Source organism: Lissotriton helveticus, chromosome 1_1 (assembly GCF_964261635.1).
Source record: "Lissotriton helveticus chromosome 1_1, aLisHel1.1, whole genome shotgun sequence".
NCBI lineage: Eukaryota > Metazoa > Chordata > Amphibia > Caudata > Salamandridae > Lissotriton > Lissotriton helveticus.
This window is the reverse complement of record NC_136057.1, coordinates 1604174055-1604193890: the sequence shown is the minus strand read 5'-3', so window position 1 is coordinate 1604193890 and position 19836 is coordinate 1604174055. Positions and strand designations below refer to the sequence as shown.

The window sequence follows — 19836 nt, the reverse complement described above, 5'->3', positions numbered from 1 at the left end:
TCCAAATTAGATTACTCTTGACAACTTCCACGAAGAACTCTTGACCTTCGACCTCCTGAACATCAGAAGACTGAAGAATCTCCCCTATGGTCAGGGAGTGACCATCCTGCTTCGCAGGCACCATCAAGCTTCTGTGCGGTTTGCTGCAAAGTCCTCCCATCCCGGAATCCGACGACCCAGCTCGACAAGACCCGGACCTCCAGACCTCTCTGACCTCTACCCACATCCACAGCACAGCTGGGACCCGTGGGCGCGACGAGCAACGTGGAGACTGCCATCTTGAAGAAACCTGCACAGCGCTTCCAGCACGACCCCTGAGGGTTCCTCGAGTGAGTGCATTGGGGACTGAGAAGCCCCACACCGACGCAGCTCCTGCACCAAAGACCAGCCCCCCCAGCATCTCTGTGATCTGCGTGGGGCCCTTTTGCTTGGTTGCTGCCCTTCCTGTTGTCTGGTCACTTGCCGGCTGGCTAGTGACCTCTGAGACGACGACCCGAAGAATTCCACACTGCTAGTCTGGTCCCCTAGACTGGCCCGTGCTTCCTTGTGAAAGAGAAGCCCCTTGGACCCTCCTGGTCCACACCAGAGGCCATCTTTGTTCCACCGCGTGGCTTGCATTAGCCAAGGCCTGTTGTCCAGATCGACGATCCGACACCGCCAACAGCAGCAGACTACGTGGGACAGCTCGTGCCTCCAGCCTGGTCGTGAAGAACAGCTCCTGGTCCGCGCAGCTACAGAGAGAAGCGACCCTTCCTTCACCTGAACGCGGCGACAGCTCCTGGTTCCCTCCTGGCTCCAGCACCGTCACTGGCTAGTGACCAAGACTCTGTCCCCTTCCTTTTCAGGACTTCCTTCTTCCTAGTTCCATCCTTGGAACCACCGGACTCCTCCATCTGGCTGCCTGCCAGCAACTTCTTGTTTCAGGCATCACCGGGATCACCTCAGCAAACCCGACACTACTTCAGCCCTATGCACCCGCAGCCTGTGGGTTAGGTAACTAAAGCTTCTAGGTCCTGAAGTCTGTGTCCACTATCCTAGTGTCCAGGTCCACTGTTGTTTTCCCTCCATCCAGCCGGGTTCGTCCGGAATCCGTAACTTTGTAAACTGTTGCATCCATAGACGTTGGTACGCATCCCGCGTGAGAGTTTCCACTCTGCACGTGAGTCCCATGGGCCTCCTGCTCCTTACTTACCTAGTTTGTAGCGTAGTCCCACCGATCCTCCAGCCTCTGGATCTTCTTACAGTATTTTCTTTCCTCGCATTCCATTGTTTTGAGTATATGGTTTGTTGTGCCCCAAAGGCACACGTGTAAATATTGTGCGAACTCGTATTTCCTTTTTAGTATTGTCATGTGCTTAGCCCTCTGATCTCATAAAGAGTTCAGAGGTGTTGTTATGAAAATAAACAATATATTTATTATTAACAACCTGTGTGGTGTCCTTTCATGTGGTATTCAAGGGGTTATATTGTGGTAAAACAGCTGGCTTCACATGCCAAAAGAGTTTAGCCTAAAGACTGCTTTTGTCCACGCTACTAGGATAGCTGGTCTATCAGGTTGACTTACAACCAATCACCATAAGGGGTTGTTTGGACTGATACAAGGTGATCACTAGAATTAGTGAGCCTCATATATCAGGCCAACTTCTCACAGGGGGCATCGCTGGGCAGTTCATGCTCGCCCTTTTCAGTCCCTGATGGCTATTGGACCGTTTGTTTTGTGGCAACTTCTTTTGGCAGACCTTGTATCTCTTAGGTAGTCTTTATCCTGCAAGGCTGCACCAATATTTCCAGGTAGTTGGTCATTGCAAAGGTTCCTTGCAAAGGTCCTTTCACCTTATTCTGCTGGAAGAAAAGTTCTTCTGTTCTCTTCACAGCTTCTAGAAAGGAGTCTCTCAGGTCTCTCAGCCTTAGGCCAGTCTGGAGGGATGGACTAGAGTAGCAGTCCAATCCTATTTCGTTTGTTCTGAACTAGTTTGGAGGTTCCCAGTGGTTAATCGTTGAATGAATTAATGACTGGTCGGAGGGGCCATATCATGATGGCCAGGTGATCTGTACTTTTTTAACTGCATGACCCCCATCCAAAACGGTGCAATCACGTGGTTTCCAAGTAGATAGTGCTCTTGGCTCATCGGAGACTGATCATGCGGGTCCAGCTGGATGTGAAATGGCTTCAGACAGGAGGCCATCACAATAGAGATGTAGATTTGTAATAGAGATGATGAAAGTGTTAGGTTTCACTCTAGTAGGGATTGTGTGGCTACTTGACATGGTGTTATGAACTGCCACTCTTCACCGAACAAATATAACTGGTTTCAGGGACAGATACAGGTGATTTGTTCCTGTAGGGCACCAGTGTGCTAAATGAACAATATAGGCAGCTGTGCACAAAGAAGATCACCATCTTGTGAAGCTCACACACGTAGTGGAGTCCATGCGACTCCCAGTTACAAGGGACTGCACAGATGATATCTGGTTACATGGGATTGCATGAACATAACCCCAGGAAGAGCTGGTAGGTAATCCCCTTTCTCACATGGGTATCGGTAAAAAGGCCTGTACCCAAGGACTAAGATTCACATTGCCTCGACTGTATAAAAAAACCTTTGTAGATGGAAAAATAGTCTGTATTGCAAAGGGAAGCACACTTTGGCTGTGCCTTTATACATCAGAGTCCTTCTTAGATGTCCCACACTCTTAAAACGGAAAACCCCAATAGACCTGCATGATAATCTAGCACGTTAGGAGAAAAACTTGCAGGGCCAGGCAGAAATGTACAATGGCAGGACAGCATAGTGCTACAAAGTCTAGCTGAAGATCATTGTTCTTACAGGTTGTTTCTTACAGTTGTGTACAGTTTCATATGTATTTAAATATATTCATTTGAAATTATTTAAAATTTCTCTTGGTCCATTTAATCTATCTCCGGCTCTAGGTGATGTTGTAAGCTCAACAAGAAGATGAACTTCTGTTGAACTGGGTCATTTAATATCACCAGTGAACAACTTACCTGTATCAGCAATATGTAACACCACGTTATTAGAGCCTAGTTTCCAAGATAATGTTGCCTGTGTCTAGAATCCCTTAGCCACTCGCAACTGCGTTCTCTGCAAGGGTTGTATCTATGGTCGGCATATGTGAACGTTCACCACTCTGTTTTTATGCTTGTTCACACAAACTCTTGTTTCCATCTAGAAAATCAGTGACACATCGTCCCTGCTCCAGCACACCTGCAGTCAGTTCATCACCACACTGGAAGAATGTATGAAGTTTGCCAACGAAAGCCTGTCGCCAAATCTCCTCCAGTCCCCAATGACCTCCTCACCACCTGATTATGTGGGTGCCAAACTGCCACACTCTCACAGGGTAAGGACCCCCTTCAAATGATCCCTCTTTTCCACAGCGCGCCTTGAAGTGAACATTGTCCAATCCAATCATGTGACTACTCGTGCAAAAAAGTGACTTCTAGTTACACATTGGGTTTCAACCTTTTCTGTAGTGAGAGCTACTTCTTATCAGTAAAAATTGTTGTGAGCTACTGAATGCCAAGTCACTCGGGCAATGGGACCAGACACCCCAAGCCCAGTTTCAATGATTAAACCTAATTTCCACAGAGCCAAAGACTATGGTTTGAACAAAATTCTTTTGTCTAAAGGCAATCTGACTGGGCTGCCCTGCGTATCGGTAAGAGTGTGGTCTTTAGGGATGTATGAACATGTTTGGGTATGAATGGAATATATGTGTATGGGTTAATGAGTGTCATATGCACTTGTGGCACAGGACATGTAGAACACAAACATACAACCATTTTCTAATGGGAGAAATTTAAAGTGCATAAAAATGTTCTGAAAAAAAGGTTCCTAGTATGGAAATTTTTTCTGTACTTTAAATTTCTCCCACTTAAAAAAGTCTCACTTTTTTAGTTATAAATTTGACACTGTATCTACCAGCTACTTGGAGCAAGATGCCTGTTGTGTGTCAATGCCCTGTAGACATGGTGCCATATTTACAACAGACAAATAGCCATTTGTTTACATAGGAGGAATTTAAAGTAAAAAAATGTGCTTCATAAAATATTAAGATGTAATTAACTTAATTGAAATTGGAGAAAAACATTGGCTCAATCTTGTAAAGATTTTTTTTTCCTCTTTAAATTTCTCCCACTTGAAAAAAATGACTATTTTTCTGTTATAAATCTAGTGTGTCTACTGCCCACTGGGATCATAGGGCCTGCTGTTTGTAAATTCAACACTTTGGGATAAAGTTCAAATAAAGAGTTAACTTAATCATTAAGATAATTCTTCATTTTAATATTCTCTCATTTAAAAGCATCCAGAAACATAATTTTGTTCTGGTGCTCCAAAATTGAGTTGTCAAGGACTTTTATTTAAGTTTTAAATACCTCAGTGCTTCAGGTCTTCACCTCTGTGCCCTGGGTCATTAATACAACTTCAGCACTGCTCATTATCAGGCCCTGCTATCTGCAGCCTGAAAATAATAATGTAAAATAAATACAGACTTCCCTTAACTTTGGAAGGAAAATAGGACCCAGTGCTGATTGAAAAATGAACTCAAAGCTATGAGCTACTCTGAAGGTGTCGTAATCACTGGTTGGAGACTCCAGATCTAGTAACCAGGTCCATTGAGAGAAGCCTCCTTGTAATGCCTAGAGTGATGTACAATAAAAAATGTGAAACGATAGACATTTGTGTTCTGGAGAAGTTAGATGAAATTCTGTCTTGGCATCATAATTGGAAAAATACAGATTAGACCGTGTTAATATTTTGAAATCTGCCTTATTGCCATTGAGCCACGCCATCATTCTGGTGGCACATTCCATACTGCAAGTTTCATGTCACAGCTGTTCCTTAACGCAGGATTAGCGCTGTGAAGGTCAGCAATACTTTGTGAGAAGGAACTTAAGGAAAAATAAAACAGGAGCATCTTTGTAATAACATAAAACCTTTGGTTCATCCTCTTAATCGAAGACATTGCATTCCTACCTTGACACAGCACAAAATTGGAATTTTATAATTTGAAAGCGCAAAATGATGAGCGTTGTCCCGTTCGTCCACAGATCAGACGCTCCCTGAGTCACACAGGCGTGATAACACCAAACAGGTAAATCATTTTACTTTTGGCTTTAATCTGGGCTGGGGTGTTTTTGTCAAGAGGAAGGTGGGTAGTGGAAGCTATTTCTGCAGGGATAAATGTGAATGGCAATAACTAGGTGGCCTAAACAGATAAGTTCTCTTTTTGTTTGGCTTTTTCCCTTTCTTCTTTTCAGCCTTACTCTAATCCATTCAGGCACTTGTTCTTCCGGTCTCTCACTCGCACTCATTTTGTATGACTCATATAGTGAATGCATTCCCTCATACACAGTCTCTACACCCACACCCCAGCTGGTAAAACTACTGAGTGGGCTTCCTTCCCAGACTCTGGCTGCAGGACAGAGGTTTAATTGAGAAACCGTCTAAGATACTCTGAATACGCTTTTATCACTGAACACCTTCACTTCCCGTTAAACTTTGATAAACCATCTCTAGGAGAAACTGCTTGTAAAGCCCTCCACACTAGAAAAAAAAATTGAAAGTCTTGGAAATGGAGCAGAGACAAGTCACTCAAATTGCCTCTACCATGATGTAAAAACAGAAGTACCATAGGCCTCTCTGCTCTTCCCACAAGCTTAATAGAGGAGCAACATTCTTTATGCCCACTACTCTACGGAGATTTCCTGCCAGTCCCATAGCGACACCCCAAATGGTTGTTTCTGCAATGTTCTATTCTCAGCCGAGTGTCCCTCCTGATGCTCTCACCTCCACAGGTTTGTAATCGGCACTGTGCCATCTGATCTCCTCATCATTAGAAAATGGAAGGGGCTCTGCTGCCTTCTCATGTCTGCTTGCTCCATAAGACAGCCCTCAAAGTCGACATTAGGAACTAGAAATGCTTCCTCCACCATTGGCCTATCCCGACTAGCCACATCTCGGCCCTGCTATGGCCTCAGGAGGCCACACCGGACCTCTAGGGAGCCACATCTGCCTCCGAGCCTATCCCCTCAGGACAAACATTTTAATCCCACCAGTCTCAATTCTGGCTTTTATTCTGTTGATAAAATGAGCTGCATATAGTTAATCATTAGCACTAATATAACCTGCTATTGAGCTGTGAGACTATGTGATATGTTATGTTATGTTATGTTACTTTAATTCTTTTATAGCGCACGGCAACTCCGAAGGAGCATCCCGGCGCTTTGGCAAAGGAAAGAACAGCAAAAAGCAACCACACAACAAAGGAAGAGGGATAAAGGAACTGTTACCTAAAAAGCCATGTCTTCAAGTCCTTTCTGAAAGTAAGGAGACAAGGGGCCAATCTCAAGGACAATGGTAGTTCGTTCCATGCCTTGGGTGTCAGATAGCGGAAGGATCGACCTCCCTGACGAGCACGGCGAATTACAGGGACAGTCAACAGGGACAGACCCGATGACCTGAGAGTCCTGCTTGGCACATACCTGGAGAAACGTTTCCCAAGATATTTGGGGCCAATACCATGAAGGGCCTTAAAGGCCACCGTCAGGCATTTAAAAAGGACTCTCTTGGAGATAGGTAGCCAATGAAGGGTGTTCAGTAAGGCAGTGGCACCAGCTCTCCTCGGGAGTCCAAAGATGGCACGGGCTGCCGAATTTTGGACCACTTGCAAACGGGTCATAAGATATTTCGGTAGACCCACAAAGAGAGCGTTTGCGTAGTCCAGTCGCGACCCGATTAGTGCCTGAACGACTGTCTTCCTGTGGTTGAGTGATAGTAGAGGAAGAAATTTCCTCAGCATCCGTAAGATGCCGAAGCATTTCCCAACAGTGGACGAGATGTGAGGTCCAAAGGATAAGTCACAATCTACTATCACCCCCAGATTTTTGGCCTTAACAGCAACTTTGTCAGGAGGAGACATATCCAGTGGCCACCAGGATTTCCAGTCCAGTTCCGGTGCGCAACCGAAAAAAAGCAACTCTGACTTGTCAGAGTTGCATTTCAAGCCATGCTCTCTGAACCACTCAAATACCGCACCAAGGCAGTCCCTGATCTTTGTGCCGTCAAATGACCCAGCCCTGTCACAAGTGAACAGGAGTTGGGTGTCATCGGCATAAGACACGATCTGGGCGCCAAAGGATTCCGCGACTTCCGCCAGAGGGGCCATAAAGATGTTAAACAGCATAGGGCTGAGAATGGAGCCCTGCGGGACTCCCACCTCTAGCGGAGCCATATCAGCGGAAAAAGGAGGCGCCCAGATCGTTTGTCGGCGGTCGGCCAGAAATGATTTTAGCCAGTTCCACACCGTTCCACGAAGGCCACACTCCCAGAGTCTTACAAGGAGGGCATCATGTGGAACGGTGTCGAAGGCCGCCGACAAGTCAAGCATGACTAACACGGCCTTTCCCCCCAGGTCGAGTACTTCCCTGATGGCGTCCGTGACCTCCAGCAGAGCCGACTCCGTGCTAAAATTAGTACGGAAGCCGGACTGCGAGGTGTGCAACAGGTCGTTTCCTTCGATGAAGCTGGAAATTATCCTGTGCACATAACGCTCGGCCACTTTTGCCAGAGCAGGGAGCAGGGAGATCGGCCTATAGTTAGCATGTATCAGGGGGTCCAAGGTGGGTTTTTTGAGCAGCGGTAGAATCATGGCTCGCTTCCAGGCCTGAGGTACCTTCCCTGTCGACAGAGATGTATTCAGCAGGGGGTTCACCAAGATGTTAATGGCGGAAGCCACTTTCCCTAAGCATTTAGCCGGACATGGATCTAATGGAGAGCCGGATTTCAGGCTAGACAGAAGCTCCAGAGATGTACTAAGATCCATAGAGGGGAAAGCAGAGAGGAAAGGGCCGTGGTCTTCCACAGGACATGGTAGCATTAGATGGCATGGATCAGATTGCGCACTGGAGAGAGAGGCCTGAATGGCTGTGATCTTATTGACAAAGAAGGTGGCAAGTTGTTGTATCCATACATCAGTATGAGTATGGTTGGGGGTGCAAACCACAGGAGAAATAAAATCCTGGACCACTTTAAAAATTTCTTTGCAGACATTATCAGCCTCATCAATACGGTGTTCAAAATAGGCCTTCTTTTCATCCCAGATAGAATGATGATAGGCTTTAATGGCTGCCCGAAATTTCAATTTCACTATTGGATCGTAAGCCCGCCTCCAGGCCCTCTCAGCCCTTTTGCACTCCTGACGTTGTAACCTCAACCGAGGGGAGAACCAAGGGGCTGACTCCCTACGCCCTCCAGATTTGGAGCTTTTCTTGGGAATTAAGGACTCAAATCTTGCTAAAAGCCAATTGTGTAGGTGGACAAGATTCTCCTCCAAACTTCCCAAAAGAGGGCAAGGAAAGGAGATGAGAGCCTCGGATAACATGTCCGCAGAAAGTAAATGAAACGGACGTGAAGTTCGCGTGGCTGCATTTTTCCTCACCCGGGATGGGGCAGTGACAGGGAGGGAAAAAGAAATTAGAAAATGGTCCGACCAAAGTACAGGCTGGATGGTACCGACCGAAATGGGTTTCGTTGAGAATACCTGATCTAAGGTATGTCCTTTATTATGTGTAGGGCCTATCACAAAGGGGGATATACATTCTTTGTATTTATTCAATTTTAAACATATTTTTAAAGTGTATATATCACTCTGTTGCCAAGTGGCAACAGAGTGCTGTATAAATACATTACAAACAAAAGATAACTGTGCATGTCAGTGCAACTTTTTTTAAAAATTAACATATTATTGATAGTCAGGCACGTAACACAATCTTACAAATGTTCACATTAGTTTTAAAAAGTAGACCCTTTTGGCTCATCAGTACATTAGAGTACTGCAGTAGTCACAGGCATAATACTTCACGAGGTTAATCATGCAATTGTCTGTCTGTTATCCCTCTCTGGTTACACAGCTTGTTCAGATTGTAAACATTGTACAAATGGGCCCCAGAACTCTCTTGGGCATGATGCTATTGGTAGCTTCTCTGCGTAGATTTCAAACTGTTCCTTACAATGTCATATCTGCTACCCAGTGTTTTATGTATGGTGCATGTTTACTTCCCAATTGCATAGCAACGCATCATTTGGCCAATAATAGGGCTATGGCCTGTAGTTTACGTCTAGATGATTTTTTTTGTTTTTATTTGGGTAATCAATTTTATTATAATTTGTAGAAACAAAACATAGGAAGACAACAGAAAGGGTGCATGATACATCAATGTCCATCATCAACAGACAGCAGGAGGCCCGATCTAAGTATATGACCATTGAATCAGCCGTCTCGTACGAAGAACATGAGCAACAATACTAGCTGGAAACCTGTATAAAGTTCAACCCAGCAAATTCAACCATTTGCCCCATACCTTCTCAAACCTTTCAGGGCAGCCTTGGGCTTCAAAGAGGGGTTCCTCTTGGGGCGAGTACCAGTTCACCCCTTGGTGCCATTTACGTTCAGTGGGAGGCTTGGCCTGTGGCCAGGACGCTGCGATATCTCGTTTGGCCACTGTCACAGCCGTACCCAAGAAACGCTTGTCTGGCCGAGAACCATCCAAGCTTTCAAATACCCCTAGGAGGAGGCGTAAGTGATTGCGTGGGACCTGCCACCCCAGAGTGTACGTGAGTTCAGATTCTATACCCGCCCAGAAGGAGGTGAGACCAGGGCATTGCCAGACCATGTGGTAGAAATCGCTAGGAGCCTGACCACAACGTGTAATCCGATGAGGGGCGCAGGCCTGCCCTGTGTAGGCGGGCGGGGGTAGGATATGCCGTATGGAGGTAGTAAAGCAGATTGAATCGTAGTTTAGAGGAGGACGTCAGGGTTTTGGGGGCCATCAGGGCGTCTCGCCTGTTTGTTTTATTTTAATACGGTCCAAGAGGCAGACCTTTGCAGAGTTGGGGATTGACTCTGTGAGCATAGTTCCCAGGGTGTTCGTCACTTCCTCCCATTATCTCTTCACTGATGGGGTATGCCCATGCCACGTGTATAAAATCTGCATGTGCTGTGCGGCAGCGCACGCCTCGATCATCTACTCGTAGACCATATATATGTAGTTGTACTAGTGTATAGCATGTTTGTTGCAGGAACTTAAAATAGATGATACGTACATTGCAGTTTGGCGTAAGTGTCTGCATAAGTGCACAGCAGTGCCTCCACTCCTCTTTGGATAGAGGTATATCTGATAGAGACTACTAGCCACAGATTCCTTCACGTAGAATTATCCCCAGGCGTAAGACTGGATCCGGAAACTATTGCCACAGCATCCCTGTGCCGGGGCGGGGTGACATCACGTGACTCCGCCCAGGCGTCGCCCGCGTACGCGACATCCGCGAGGTCACACAAGCCCCGCCGCGCCCACGGCAGTTTTTTCCTTTTCCGCGTGCAACGCAGATCCGATCCTTGCTTCGGGCCTGTTTGGGGGGCCTTTTTTCTTCCCATTCTCTTCTTTTGGTGTGCGAATGCCTTCGGGCTTCAAGACTTGCACATCGTGTGGGCATCTTATGTTGGTGACGGACCCTCACCTCATTTGTATGTGGTGTTTGGGGGAGGATCATGGCACCACTGATTGTGAGGTGTGCCAACAGTTGAAGCCGAAGTCGTGGCGGGAGCGCCGGATGAAACTACTCTCGGCACGTCTCTCCAGGTCAGCGTCCTCCCCTCAGTCAGCTTCAGCCGACTAATTCAGATACGGCCGTGGTCGTCGTCCTCTCCCTTCTCCAATGTCACGTGAGCGTCGCTCTCCGGTGGGTAAGTGTCGCAGTCTGTCCCCGGGGGCTGGTGTCCGGCCTGCTGGGGGCGTGGGCTCTCCGCGGGTGATGCAGCCCTGCGTGTCGTCCTATCCACCGTTTCCCGGTGATGGGGCGTCGAGAGCCCAAATGGAGACATAAGCGGTGGCTTTGCATGCCTTGCTGGTGTCTCCTCCTTCCCCTCCTGGGGCGTCAGCGGATCCCTTGTCTTGCGCGGGTCCCTCTGCGGCGCTGGCGGCGGCTCCCGCCCCGGCGCCGACTGGTTCGGATTCAGGCTTGGAGGATGTGGTACAGTTGGGGTGCAGCCCATCGGGGGTCCCTCCTTCGGACCACGGTGCGTCTGCCTCGCCGCAAACTGCCCCGGGAGTCCCTGTGGTGTAGTGGGAGGTCGCCGGGCCATGGGTCGCCTCCCCGAGCCCCTCTCGGTTCTTTGACAAGGTGGTCCCATCTAAGGCTGAGTTGACGCCGCTACGGCGCCGACAGCTGCTGGTCTGGGCGGTGCCACAGGGGTCGGTAGACCCTCCTCAACCAGCACCGGGACGAGGCTGGGTGGGGACCCCTTGTCCCTCCCCGCGCCTCTCTCGTCTCTCCCCGCAGGCAGCTGCCTTGTCAGAGGGAGAGTTGGAGGTGAAATCGTCCCTGGCGCCGCCACATGGGTCACTGGGCCACCTCTGCCATATTCTGGGCCGAGGCTGGCGGAGGGCTTCGTGTCACTCCGCAGGTCCTTCTCGTTCCTCCACGCAGGCGACGGCCTCGGCGGAGGTAGAGTCAGCGTAGTTCCAGCGCCGCCCCTTGGCCAGTTCAGCTCTGGTCCCCGGAGCGGTGTGACTTGGCGGGAGCCCTGTCCGACAACGCCGGATGGTGTCAACGTCCTGTCTCAGGCGGCAGACTCTACGGCTCCGCGCATGAGTTGTGCCACGGATTCGTCCTTAGACGCTCCTTCTCCATAGGCTGGCTGCATGTTGGTGTCGTCTACTCCGGAGACCGGCCGCTGTGTTGTTTCTTTCTCAATGGCGCCGTCAAAAGGCGGCTCCCCGCCATTTCTGAGACCGAGGTGTTCGTATGAGGAGCGGCAGGTCTCCCATTCTTCTGTTCCATCTGACTTCCAGGTCTGGCCTTTGCCCGTCCCGCTTGGCTTCGGGGACGGCAGCCTTAGTTTGCAGCAGTCGCCCACGGAGGAGCTGCTTTCTCCACCGCGGGGCCTTACGGAGGCGGAGGTGGGTGCGGTCTTCGCTCACGCGGTGTCCTCGGCTCTCTGCATTCTGCGTATGGGTGACCCGAATGCTCATTTTCCGGCGGACCACCTCTTGGAGGTTCTCCACCAGGGCTTTGATGGAAGGGAAATTTTGGTTTCCTTTTGAGGGTTCGCTCCTTTCTTCCCTGACGGGGGCTTGGAGACGTCCTGCCTCAGGGGATCTGGTGCCTCAACATCTTCTGCACTGGCACCTTCCGGTGCCGTGTGACCCGGCGTGCCTTTCCCTCCACCCCTCTGCCGCCAGTCCACTTTTGCAGACTGCTTTGCCCTCCCTGCTGCCACTGATGACTCCACCGTCCGGGGAGGCCCGCTGGCTGGACTCTTGGGGGCGCAACATGTTTGCCTCGACCAGCACTGCCCTGCGGGCCCTTAATAGCTTGTGTGTCCTGGCTAGGGCCTCCTCCTGTTTGTGGGACTCGGCTGAGTCTCTGGGGTCCGCAGATACCCAGGAGACTGTTCAGGTAGACTTACAGCATCAAGTGTTGGATGGCTGGTAGCTAGCGGCGTTTATTCTCAGCTCCGCTCTGGACTTCTCGGAGGTGCTGGGCTGGGCCATGGCTTCCTCAGTCGCTCTCCGTCGCCATGCCTGGCTTCGGGACAGAGTGTTCCCTGAGAATATTCGGGAGCGACTCATTGATCCTCCGTTTGATGGAAGCCTGTTGTTCCATGCCCCTGCTGACTCCGCCATCCAAAGTTTCTTGGCGTGACTCCGTCCTCCTCCTCCACCTTATCCTCCTCCTCCTCCTCCTCCTCTCTTGGCGTGACTCCGTCCTCCTCCTCCACCTTATCCTCCTCCTCCTCCTCCTCCTCCTCCTCCTCCTCCTCCTCCTCCTCCTCCTCCTCATCCTCCTCCTCATCATCCTCATCCTCCTCCTCCTCATCCTTCCCCTCCTCATCCTTCCCCTCCTCATCCTTCCCCTCCCCAGTGACTGCTGAGTTGAGCTGGTTCTGGACCTTCTTGGACGGTCGCTCTTACTGTAGAGTGTGTTTTTTGGCCATTATGTCCTCCTAGCTGGGACTTGGGCATTGTTGGCTGCTGGACGACCCTTTGTTCACTGTGTGTGTTTTTGCTGTAATTGTTACGCAGACATGGCCCTTGGATTAGGCCTTCTGTTTTTTCCTTCGGCTGCTTGACAAGCCTTTCGCGGGGATGTTTTCCCTGTGGTCTTTTGTTTTTTCCACTGCTGCGGAAGTTCTTCCAAAGAGGGTTTCCATGTTTGGGCTTTAACGTACCCTATGTGGGGTAGTGGTAGCTGTTATATAGCTTGCGCTCTGCTGGGGAGTTCTGGTGGCCTTTGGGTGCCTGTTCTCCGTGGCGTTTGTGCATGTTGCTTTGCTTCTTGAGGTTGTGTGCGCGGCCCCTCATGGTGGTGTGTCAGGCTGTTCCCTCTCCTCCCTGCTCCTGTCCTGTGGGCTGGGATGTTTGTGTTCTCCCTTGTCGGACGTAGCCCGCCCGGTCTTCCTGGCTGCTTTCTGGCTTCTGGTGGCTTACGTCTGTTGGCGCAGCTCTGGCTGGGCTGTTGCCTTCCGTCTGGGGTGGACTCGCTTTCTTTTCCCTTGTCTCCTTGGGCACTCTGAGCTCGTCCCCTGGCTTGGGTGGAAGCTTCTTGCCTTGGAGGGGTGTGTGTACTGCAGCCTCTCTGGCCTTGCCCGTGGTTCCTTTGTAGTGAGTGTGAGGGCCTCTTCTTTCTCTCTTCCTCCTTCCCTCTGGGGTCCGTGGTGTTCTGCTTGGGGAGCTCCTCTTGCCTGGTAGGTCTGGTCCCATGTGTGACCCTGTGTCCTGTCATGGCTGGCGGGGTCCTTTCGCAGACCCTCCTTCCCCGTGGGTATTGCTAGGGTATCTATTCTACGTGAAGGAATCTGTGGCTAGTAGTCTCTAGCAGATGTACGAGTTACTTACCTTCGTTAACGATGTATCTGGTAGAGACGATTCTAGCCCCAGATTCATTCACACCCCGCCCTTCCTCCCCATTCTGCGAGGACCCTTGGGTTGGTCTTAGGCACTTGCCTCCCAGGGGGGGCTGTGTCTCCTGTGAGTGTATTCTTTTGCTTTTGCTGGGCTGCTCCATCTTGTTGCCCTTCATTCCTCCTCTTTGGCTCCTTCGAGGATGGGGTTGCGGTGCTCCTATCCTCCGCTGCTCTGGCTGCTCCAGGTTGGGGTGGTTGGCCTTCCAATATCTACCTCCCCTCACTTCCCTCCTTCTTGCTGCTAGGGGTCCTGCCCCTCTGCTATCTCTGAGTTGGGATCTTATGGTCCTGCTTTGCCCTAGTCCCTTGGGGAGGTTGGTTGTGCTCTATGCCGGGGTGGCTTGGAGGATGGCTGTTCCTGTCCGTTTTGGGACTGGTTACCCTCCTTTTTTTTCTGCATAGGGGTAGTCGGCCTGCTGCATGTGTCCTGACCTTTTACACATGTTCCTTGTGTACGGGGAAAGGGAGGGGTGGCTGTCTATGTACTGGCAGGCTGGTTGATCAGGGCTCTGCTCTATTTCTCTTCTGTCCCTGCCTTTGGACACCGCAGTCTTGCTCTGCTCTTTCTGGTGTTTTCTCTTTTCTACTCTTTCGCACACTGTTCCCATGCTCCCACAGTTTTTGTCTGGTGGCTCCGCGTTGTGCGGAAAACTGCGGAGAGCCCACGCCCCCGCAGGCCCGACACCAGCCCCCGGGGATAGACTGCGACACTTGCCCACCGGAGAGCGATGCTCACGTGACATTGGAGAAGGGCGAGGACGACTACCACGGCCGTATCTGAAGCCATCCGCCGAAGCTAACCGAGGGGAGGACGCCGACCTGGAGAGACGCGCCGAGAGTAGTTTCAGCCAGCGCTCCCGCCGCTACTTCGGCTTCAACTGTTGGCACGCCTCACAATCAGTGGTGCCGTGATCCGTACCCAAACACCACATAAAAATGAGGTGAGGGTTCGTCACGGACATAAGATGCCCACACGATGGGCCAGTCTTGAAGCCCGAAGGCATTCGCACGCTGTTCCACCAAAAGAAGAGACAATGGGAAGAAAAAAGGGGCCCCAAACGGACCCGAAGCAAGGATCGGATCCGCGTTACTCGCGGAAAAGGAAAAAACTGACGTGGGCGCGCTGGGGCAGGGCTTGTGTGACCTCGCTGACGTCGCGCATGCGGGCGATGCCTAGGCGGAGTCGTGTGATGTCGCCCGCCCCCCGCGCGCAGGGATGCTGGGGCACCCTTCTGGTTGCGGGGATATAGTGTTTGTCGGTTGTCCAGGAACCCTAGGTACCCCGAGCTAACAACTGAGCTGCACTTTGGGGCCCTATCTCAGCCCACACCCAGGGAAACAAAGCAAACGTGCACATTTTTTGAACCCGGGGGAATAAAGGGTGTTGTGTTTTGCGTGGCTCTCCCCAAGTTCTTACCCAGAAGTCCTTGCAAACCACAAGCGTTTGATAAAAACATAATCTACTCGCATATCTGTGCAGGAAAGTTCTGCAATCTGTGAAGAACCACAAATTTCGTATCACACACAGTTCTCACATGTCTCCTGATAGCAACGGTACCCCTCTTGTGTGGGTCGACCAAGAGACCGCCACACAAAAGTCCCTAAAGCGTTGTTGGAAGAGATCAGTAATAGAGGTAGCTGCAGCATTTGGGGCCATACTCCATTACCACCAATGTAAAGTTTTCAACCACAGACCTTTTTGAAAAGTAGACAGTCATGGGATTCCTGAAGGGGTGGTCCTTTGGTGGATCCCATGAGTTTTTCTTACCCAAAAGCCCTGCAAACCTTAACCTTTGCCTAAAACAAGCATTTTCTTATATTTTTCTTATATATGCTCTGGATTGTTGAGTTCCAACTTCATGCCTAGCTCTTTCTGATGTGTCCACCCTAGTAAGTAGGATCCCTGTGTAGCTATATAAACTTTCCCTATGGTAGAATGATCTTTAAATTCACGTCTCCTAAAGCCCATCCCTAACAATGGAATAGGGTCCTTATTGTATCCACTAGGATTTATGTCCGCCTCTTTGAGATAACCATTTATCCCAAATTTTTCAAATATATATTTTGTTCTAGAAAGTGTACGGAGAACACATATCTGTAAAAACAGTAACTTCTTCCCCATCCAATGCCACTTTACATGTAGGATAAATGTTTTGGGCATTGTTTTCCAACGTATTTATTTGTAAAATAAATTTTTCTCTGACCTCATCAATTTCTACGGCATGTACTGGTTTGCTAACCATATTTTTTGCAAACTTTGGCATTATCACCCCTTTTATTGCACTTCCTGTATACATAATAGTGAGCAGGACAATTGGGACTGTTTGGTAGATGGTTGTAATTCCCGCATCTATAACAATTTATTTTGCCAAAATCCTGGTCAAGTCTCTGTTTACCCTTATTAGTAGAATTTGTTTGTTGTACTTCCAACGCCATGTCCTTATTTCCCCCCCTCCCCACCTCCCCCCCCAATCGAGTACTTCATGTACCTCCTCATTGCTACTGGGTAGCTTCATTACTTTTATACACTCTGCAGTGTGCTCTATGCTTTTTGCAATTTCTAAAGCTTCTTTCGGATTTAGGTTATGTGCCAGTAACTTTTCTTGAATATGTGTATTATTAGTACATCTCACTAACTGGTCACTAATCTATGAATCACAAAGAAAACCAAACTCACATGTAATAGAAGACCTCGTAGCACAGCAGTGCAACTCATCACATTTTTATTCTTCTCCTGCACCCTGCTAAATAATTTTTGGCGCTCAAGGAAACATTTTCTGCCTAGAATGCTCCTCCAGCTGCTTCACAGTTGCTTGTTACAAATCTAACGGATCTGAATCTTCATCATCACTTTCCCTGTTAGGGTCAATAAGGTTCTCGTAAATCATTCTCCCGAGTCCCTAAATTGTGGAGTGGGATATGTTGTGTCGAAGATGGAGTGAACTTTTCCCCCACTATGGCTATTACATAAGACTCAAACAAATGTTTCCACTCTTTCCAGGGGAACAATGGATCACCAATTTCATTTAGAAATGAAGGGAGTGGATTTATGTTTGCCCTTAGTAATAAGGACCAGAGAAAATATTCTCTGAAAAAGGAGAAGCACTTATGTAGAGCCAATCAAAATGGAACAGGCACTTTTGTGCAAATTATAAAAGAGTACTAGAAAATCCTGAAGGAGAATCCTTAAATGATCTCCAATATGACTGCCAAATATCCCTTAACTGTGGCTCCCTCCCATGTTCAATTACAATACAGGAACCTCACAGGAAGTGAAGTCAGTGGAACCATACCCTCCGTGCTGCACAGCAGCTAATCTGAACAGTACCCACACACAAGGTAAGAATAAAACATATGATTCAATACTTTAAACTATAGTTGAACAAATAATACTATTTTTGCTGTGCCAGTCAGCGGAAAGGGTGCCGGCAAAAACAAAAAGAAATCTAGGACGAGGCATTGAGTTTTTCCCCCGGTAGCGTTCACAAGTACAGAGGAAATGATTGTAGCCTAAATTCTTCCAAAGCTGTGCCTGTCAGCATAGAGGTCCAAAACTACACCCGTAGTACATCTGACAGGCCGCACACTGGTCACTGCTGAGCCGGTCAGCGATGGGCTTCTAGTAAGAACACGCAAAAGGCTGTGTCTGTAAGTGATTGGGCTAGAACGCTTACTGCTGTGTCGGTCAGTGACAGGCATTCTTGAAAGAATCACAGGTAAATTACACCCGTCCGCACCCGTGTTGAAAAAACACCAATCACAGCTGTGCCTGTCAGCGACAGGCTTCCGTGACACAAAACCAGATGAGCTGTGCCCGTCAGCGATGCATACTGAATAATCTAATTGAGCTCACCTCCGGCAGAAAGTGCTGAAGAAAACATCCTGGTGCTCGGGAAATGCCATGACGCAGAAGGTAATGGAGATTTCCTATAATAGTGATGGTGAGCTCTCCTAGAAAATGCCCAGGCTCTGGTAAGAAATGCTCAGTGCAAATCCTGCTTGCAACGGAGAATACTTGCTTCGGATCGAAGAGTTAACACAATCAGGTCTTTACATCTGCCCTTCTAGATGTTACAGGGCTGGGACCTATATGCTTTCTTTACTGGGAGCCTGCTGGGAGCAGGGAAGGACGGTTTGAGAGGCTTGGCCGCAGATGCCAGTAAACACTATAACAAGTTCACAATAAAAGCTCTCACCCTCACACTGCACAACATAAATGCTTCCTTCCACTCTGTCTACACACGAGACACCTTCTCACCGCAGAAACTTATTGGATAATAGAGTGGAACAAATTGCTTTGTGAGTGATACCACACACACAGGGTTGGAGGTGTGAGATGTCCCCTGCAGAGCCAGGATCCCATCCTCGTCGCCAGTGAAATAAAGATCCTTGCGCCAGCAGTTGATGGAAGAATGTTCTTTATTATAGACACCTCCTGGTCACTGCACAGCAATGCCATTAGGAATGCCAACATTCCAAGGTAAGCACACGGACATTCCAAATGCACTGGAATAGTGGGGAAAACAGAATCTAGGGATAAAAAAGGGATAGGGTAACACCAAGAGAAAAATGGGAGATAATGGATGCAAGGGTATATTATATTATATATTACGGCAGTGCACTTTCTATATTGGGAAAGAAAGCACAGCTCAGTATCTTTCTATTAAATATGTGATTTGACAGGTAATTAAAAAAAAATGTAAGACCTATTTTTAGTAGTATCATAAATTCCAAACTTCATTTTGACAGTAAATAATTGACAGGTCGCAGGAACAATGAAAGTTTAACTTTGCGATCCTGGGGCTGTCTCATCTACACATTCGAACCAAGTTAGTGGTCCACGCATCTGTTTCTGCTTAATTATTCTGTCTGAAGCACCTGCTGGAAAATAGTCCAGTGGCTTTTTCTTAAAGCTGCATTGTCTGCAGCTCATACACTCACTCATAGATTTGCTATGTTTATGTGTGCAGGCAACACATTTGCAGCACAATTGGCACATGGAACCCTTCTGGGCCTGTACATGGTTGCTGAAAGATGTTAGTTATATGGCCTTTGTCCCTCTTCTGTAAGAGGGATGTAGCTCATATAAGCTTTCTTTTCAGACTAGCACAATGTAGAATTACACACTCGTGTTGCGTATAGTGCTTTGAGAGTACATTCATTCTGGATGTGTCCATATGCACAGTGATCTTTATTGAATGTATGACTTTTCAATGCATGCCTTTATCATGCATCCGTTACCACCTATACCTTTTTCGCCATGCATATGCCTTAGATATATATATATATATATATATATATATATATATATATATATATATATATATATATATATATATATATATATATATATATATATATATATATATATATAGGCCATTTTGAATCTAAAATTCAAGGATTAGAGTGGAAACAGGAGTATGTTCTTATTGTCATGGCCATATGCTCATTGTATACAGTATACATCACACTGATGGAATAACAGCTGGTTGAATTTTTTTATCCAAACGTAACATTGAATATCATAATCATAATGAAATGCTTTTGAGTAGGATTAACTTATGCCTTAATAATAGCTACTTCATGTTTAACAAAGAAGTGCATCAACAGCTACAAGGAGTGGCGATGGGGGCGTGCTTTTCTCCCAGCTATGCGTGTCTCCACGTTGGCTGGTGGGAGGAGCACGTCCTCAGTACCACCCACAAGGAACTGTAAGAAGCACATGTGAGACAATGGTGATCGGCGATGTGTGTTGTCTGGGAAGGATCAGTTGAATCTGCTTTCAACTTTGTCGATGAGGTCAACACACATGATCTGAACTTGAATTTTTCAGCTCAAGTCAGCAAT

At 48.2% G+C, this 19836-nt stretch overlaps 1 protein-coding gene across 1 annotated transcript in view; it reads left to right on the top strand.

Moving 5' to 3' along the window:
• The window catches only part of LOC144829103 (pleckstrin homology domain-containing family A member 3-like), a 124230-nt gene that overhangs the window by 97805 nt on the left and 6589 nt on the right, over window positions 1-19836 (top strand). The window contains exons 5-6 of the mRNA XM_078687910.1: window positions 3193-3363; window positions 5075-5118. Of these exons, the coding sequence (XP_078544036.1) occupies window positions 3193-3363; window positions 5075-5118 (215 nt within the window). The remainder of the gene's footprint in view (window positions 1-3192; window positions 3364-5074; window positions 5119-19836) is intronic.